The 5,766-nt window shown below is 54.5% G+C and overlaps 1 protein-coding gene across 4 annotated transcripts; it reads left to right on the plus strand.

Annotated features, from left to right (window-relative positions):
* The first annotated feature begins 310 nt into the window (after positions 1-310).
* Positions 311-4,185, plus strand: Polr2e (RNA polymerase II, I and III subunit E). 4 transcript variants are annotated; one of them, NM_001109614.1, is made up of 7 exons: positions 311-443; positions 1,367-1,541; positions 2,495-2,691; positions 2,955-3,013; positions 3,301-3,379; positions 3,522-3,593; positions 3,819-4,185. In NM_001109614.1, exons 1-6 carry the CDS (start codon positions 387-389, stop codon positions 3,585-3,587), a joined length of 633 nt encoding a protein of 210 aa, NP_001103084.1. In that variant the 5' UTR covers positions 311-386; the 3' UTR covers positions 3,588-3,593; positions 3,819-4,185. The 4 variants fall into 4 exon arrangements, with proteins under 4 accessions (NP_001103084.1, XP_087415295.1, XP_087415296.1 ...); XM_087559169.1 differs by having other exon boundaries at positions 333-556; positions 3,819-4,179; XM_087559170.1 differs by having other exon boundaries at positions 333-556; positions 3,986-4,179.
* Positions 4,186-5,766: the final 1,581 nt, after the last annotated feature.

A 5,766-nucleotide genomic window follows, 5' to 3' on the forward strand; every position in this document is an offset into this window, starting at 1 on the left:
AGGATGTCCCTGGCTATAGACCAGGCTCGCCTCAAACTCATCGACTGCTTGCCTCGGTCCGGGATTAAAGGCGTGAACTACAGCCAAGTTTTCTTTTGCAAACGCCTAGTGGGAAAATACTAAGGCAGGTCAAGTATCGCGCGATCTTCCCGTGTGCGATCTCGCGCAGACACCGCCGCGGTAAATGCTGGGATTGCCCACCGCTCAACCTATCCTGGAAAGTTGGTGTATTCCGGCGATCACCTAAACCAAACCTGGGCGGGGCCTTCTCCGCATTCCGCGCAGGCGCACTGTGCTGGGGGCGTGCACTTTATGCTGTCCCGCGCAGGCTCAGTCCTGGTAGGTCTACGAGCGCGCGTGCAGAGTTGTTTGTGAAGTGCGACAACATGGACGACGAGGAGGAAACGTATCGGCTGTGGAAGATCCGCAAGACTATCATGCAGGCGAGTTGCATGGGGAGGTTTTGAGCGAGCGCTGAGCTGTGGACTAACTGCGGTTGTCTGTCCGCTCAGCCCAGCCTCCAATGGGGGCTAATCCTCTTGCTTCAGCCTCCCAGGTAATAGGATGCATCCCCTCTTAAAGTGTGGAGTCCACCCACCTCAGTTGTTGGCAATCCTCCTGCTTCAGCCTCCTCCCCCTGCCCCAGAGGAAAAGTCCTAGCTGGACTCTCTGCTTCGGAAACGGGATACATGGCTGCTACACGGTCACACCTGGTTTACGGGGTGTTGGGAACGAATGGTTTCCTCAGTACTAGGGAGCCTCACCATCGACACCCACATGGTAGTTCACAACCATCTGTAACCCCAGTTCCAGGGCATCTGTGGCCCTTTTCTGGTCTCTTGGACACACGTAGGATTAAAAGAAGCTATTTAAAAAAATAAAACAAGCCGGCATGACGGCGCACGCCTTTAATCCCAGCACTCTGGAGTTAGAAAGAGGCGGATCTCTGAGTTAGAGGTCAGCCTGGTCTACATGGTAATTTCCCGGATAGACAGGGTCACATTCACGCAGAGAAACCCTGTCTGGAAAGAAAAGGGAAAAAAGGAAGACATTTTGGTTGTTCGAGTTGAGTAGATAAGACCCCAGTGGAGAAAGAGGTATTAATAGTTTTAATTTATGCTGTGTTGGGTGGAGCCCAGGACCTGATCTAGGCCTCCTCAGGCCTGTTCTCAGCCCTCATTAGGAGGGTCCAAGACAGGAAGGTTGCCAGGTCATTGACCCCAGCCTTCTCTGGTGAGGCTGGAGGGAAGGGAGGAGGCTTGGCTGGGGCCTCTGTAGTCTCAGCCTATGCAGAATTTGGGTACTGCGGGTCAGTCAGTGTTAGTCCCCAGCTGTCCTCTAGCTGAGTACTCTTCTCTCTCTACAGCTGTGTCATGACCGAGGCTACCTGGTGACCCAGGATGAGCTGGACCAGACACTTGAAGAGTTCAAGGCACAGTTTGGGGACAAGCCCAGCGAAGGACGGCCGAGGCGCACAGACCTCACCGTGCTGGTGGCCCACAACGATGATCCCACAGACCAGATGTTTGTCTTCTTCCCAGGTGAGGGTCCTTGGGCTGGCAGTAGTGGCATCCTCTGGGGGCCTCCAGTTCTGGTGGCAGCTGCCTGCTTTGTCTCTGTCTTCCCCTGGGAAGCTTCCATTTCACCGGTGTCCTTTTTGCCCCTGAGTCCGCAGACCAGTGCTCAGTCCCCCTGCTCCTGTTGCTGTAGTCTACAGTTGCTGTCTGAGGCCCAGGCGGCTCTCGGAGGTTTGTGGTGCTCTGCAGCTCCTCCAGTCTCCGCAGGCAGCTTGTTTCCTTTAATACCTGATGTTGATGCCTGGGGCCTGGGGTTTTAGTGTGAGAATTGGGGGTGCAGGGATGGGCATGGTAGCATGTGTTTATAAATCCAGGAGGCGGAGGCAGGCAGCCGAGGCCAGCCTGGGCTACACAGTGACTTCTAGGACAGCCAGAACTATGTAAGGCAGTGGCTGTCAGCCTTCCCGACAATGGGACTCTCCATGTTGTGGTGACCTACAGCCATAAAATTTTCATTGCTGCTTCCTAACTAATTTTGCCACTGTTATCATAATGTAAAAAGGTGTGTAGAGTCTGGATAAGGTCCGATAATTTGCAGACTAGGTGACTAGGTGACCTGGACCTGCTCTTGTGCTCTGCGTCCTAATGCTCCAGTAAACCCCACTCTGCCTGAGGAGAGAAGGCTTAGCCCCATGTTAGGCACAGGGTCCACCTCCTGGTCAGACAGTTTCTCCTTGAGGCTGCCCAAGCTGACAATACCATATTCCACAAATCTCAGAGCTGCTGAGAATTTCACCCCCTGGATCAGGAGGGGCGGACAGTGCAGCTTTCTTCCGCCATGGCTGCCCCGTGATAGCCCCACCGCGGCTGGCTTTGCGTTCTGGTCTTCCTTTGTGAGCGGAGAAGCTAAGTCCACAGGCAGCAGGACATCGGGGACTCTAGTGGTGGGTGTGAGGGTCACACTTGTGTGCCTGCAGAGGAGCCCAAGGTGGGCATCAAGACCATCAAGGTGTACTGCCAGCGCATGCAGGAGGAGAACATCACACGGGCGCTGATCGTGGTGCAGCAGGGCATGACACCCTCCGCCAAGCAGTCCCTGGTAGACATGGCCCCTAAGTACGTGCTAGAACAGTTTCTACAGCAGGAGCTGCTCATCAATATCACAGAACATGAGGTGCGTGTGTCCCAGGGAAGGTCTGGGTGGCATGGCGTGGTCTGGACAGGATACGGGAGGGCCCTGGATCTTCCCAGTCTCAGGCCGTGCCATTCATAAGCTGGGCAGGGTCGTTCCCCAGTTTTAGTGCAGTGGCCTTGAGCATCCAACTTGGTGATATTAGTAGCCTGGTTGTGTCCTCTGTCCCAGCCCTGTGGCAGTACCCATTAGCCTGTTGAGTCTGTCGGTTTCTGATGGCCGCGGGTGGGTCTCTGTTTCCACAGCTAGTCCCTGAGCACGTGGTCATGACCAAGGAGGAGGTGACGGAACTGCTGGCGCGATAGTATCCTTTTTTTTTTTTTTTTTTTTTTTTTAAGATTTATTTTATTTATTATATATAAGTACACTGTAGCTGTCTCCAGATACACCAGAAGGGGGCATCAGATCTCTTTACAGATGGTTGTGAGCCACCATGTGGTTGCTGGGAATTGAACTCATGACCTCTGGAAGAGCAGTCGGGTGCTCTTAACCGCTGAGCCATCTCTCCAGCCCAGATAGTATCCTTTTTACCCTGTCCCCGCATCCCCTCACTCCCAGCACTGCCTTCCAGCGCTTCCTTGACTGTTCTAGCAAGCTCCGTGAGAGCCAGCTGCCCAGGATCCAGGCTGGGGACCCGGTGGCACGGTACTTCGGGATCAAGCGAGGGCAGGTGAGAAGCCATAGCCGTTGTTCCCCTCGCTCTCGCTCTCTCTCTCTCTCTCTGAAGCCAGCGTCACTATGGCCAGAGGACAGTCGTCCCTCGCCACTGATGCCCAAGGCCCTGCCACTCCCCGCTCTACCTGCTCCCACAGGTTGTGAAGATTATCCGCCCCAGTGAGACAGCCGGCCGGTACATCACCTACCGCCTGGTGCAGTAGCTGCAGGTGAGCCCCAGCAGAATGAGGGTTTGGTGCTGGATGACCCCGCTGCCTACCCTCGATGCGGTAGAGGGTCTGAGCTGCACCCACAAAAATAAAATAACAGAAAGGCAGGCTTGAATCCTAGTGCCCAGGGTGGGTAGAGCCAGGCAGATTTCTGAGGTCCAGGCCAGCCAGGGCTACAGAGTAAAGAAGAAAAAGAAAAAACAAAAAAACCTGTACTATTACCAGGGGAAATCTAGTACTCTGGAGACTGAAGCAGGAGGATTGCTGCAATTGAAGGCAAGTTTGTGGACTCTTCGGTGTTGGGAGAGTCTCTTCTGGAAAACTGTGGAAAAGAGTCCGCGCGGCACAGTGCGCAGGGAGACCCCAGGAACCTTCTGCTCTGCCCTTCACAGCTCACCAGCAACCTCACAGAGGACCAGGCCAGAGCCGCTGCTCCCATGAGCCCCAGCGTGTGGGTCATGGCTTTCATCCTGCAGGATGAGCAACTTCAGAGCTTCAGCCCCACCCCCACTCCTCGCCCTGAGGTCACTGCTCTGTTAAGAGTTCTCCATGACTCCCCGGAGAATTAAAAGCTACTTTGGGATAAGTTACTGTGGCTGTGGTGGTGATGGTTCTGGTACCCTGCAGGGTGGGTCCTAAAGAGCCTCTGGCTTGGGGTGGACTCTGAGCTTTGCGTCCGTTACCATATAGCAGCCTCGTTGCTCGTGAGGCTGGAAGAACTTGTGCCACACAATCGCCAGGCCCCTGGGTCACCCTGCCCTTCTCTCCACTCTGAGACTTGAGACAGGGCAGTATGGTGGGCCTCCAGCTTCCAGGGTAGCTGGGGTCCATGTTCTTCTGCTCACCTCAGTGCCGAGGTGACAAGGTCATGTCTCGGCCTGTGTCAGGCTGGCCGGCTCCTCTGTGCTGTCCCCCGGGTACCTGCTGTTGCTTCAAGCAGCACCTGGCCACAGGCAGTGACCCCATCCTCCCCAGCTCAGTAGTGCTGGCCAGGTTCCTGAGGTCCTGCAGCAGTCTTGACTCCAGGAGTGTGTCAGCCATGTTAGTGGCCTCGGCCGGCCGGCCAGCCCTACCTCTGCAGCATCCAGGAGTTCATTCCTTGTTCCCGCATCCTGTCCTTCATGTTTCCTGCCTTTCTCCCACACTGTTGCCTTTGGGTCTCACAGAGCTGGTTGTCCTTAGGGTTTCGCCACACTGGCTGCTGTTGGAGCCTCATGCTTGTTGATGGCTGCGTGACACTGGGCTCATTGTCCCTGTAGTTGCTGTGTCCGGCACACACCAGGAGTGGAGTGTGTGGTTCATGTGTTGAACTCAAATGACTCCATTTTGGGACAGGGTCTCCCTGTATGTGTAACCCAGGCTGCCCTGAGTCCCTGCCTCAGCCTCTTGTGTGCTGAGCTGAAAGGTGTGCGCTACCACAGCTAGGTTAGAAACATTTGTTTTTGCCTGCCTGCTTATGTGTGGTGAGGATAGCCTATACCCCAGGCTGTCAGCCAGGGAGCTTCCTGGGTACCTTCTACCTCCCCTATGAGCTGCTCATAGGAAGCTGGGATCGGATGTTCAATATGGCTCCCACCCACTTCCACATGTCTTATGGAGACAAGAGCCAGGCCTGTGTGGGTTGGAACTGCCTCTGCTCCACCACGCCCAGTTGTCTACCTTTTGTGATTTGGGTTTCTGAGCATGCCAGCCGTTCACATCCCCTGGAACTTCAGTTCCAGGCGGTTGTGGGCCACCATATGGGTGCTGGGAGCTGAACCTACCCAACTCCATCTCTCTCTCTCTCTTTTTTAAGATTTATTATACACACTGTAGCTGTCTTCAGACACAGAAGAGGGCATCAGGTCTCATTACAGGTGGTTGTGAGCCACCACGTGGTTGCCAGGATTTGAACTCATGACCTCTGGAAGAGCAGTCAGTGCTCTTCCACTGAACCATCTCTCCAACCCAGTATTTATGTATCTTCATATACACCAGAAGAGGGCATCAGATTCCATTCTAGGTGGTTGTGAACAGATGGTTGGGAGCCTCTGTGGATTCTGGGAATTGAACTCAGGATATCTGGAAGAGCAGTCAGTGCTTTTCACCACTAAGCCCACTCAGTTTTTTTCTTACACATTGGTCACATCCACACTCCAGTTCAACTGACCCATTGTCCTGCAACCCTGTGGGC

The sequence above is a fragment of the Rattus norvegicus genome, chromosome 7 (genome assembly GCF_021556685.1).
Source record: "Rattus norvegicus strain SHRSP/BbbUtx chromosome 7, alternate assembly SHRSP_T2T, whole genome shotgun sequence".
Classification (NCBI taxonomy): Eukaryota; Metazoa; Chordata; class Mammalia; order Rodentia; family Muridae; genus Rattus; species Rattus norvegicus.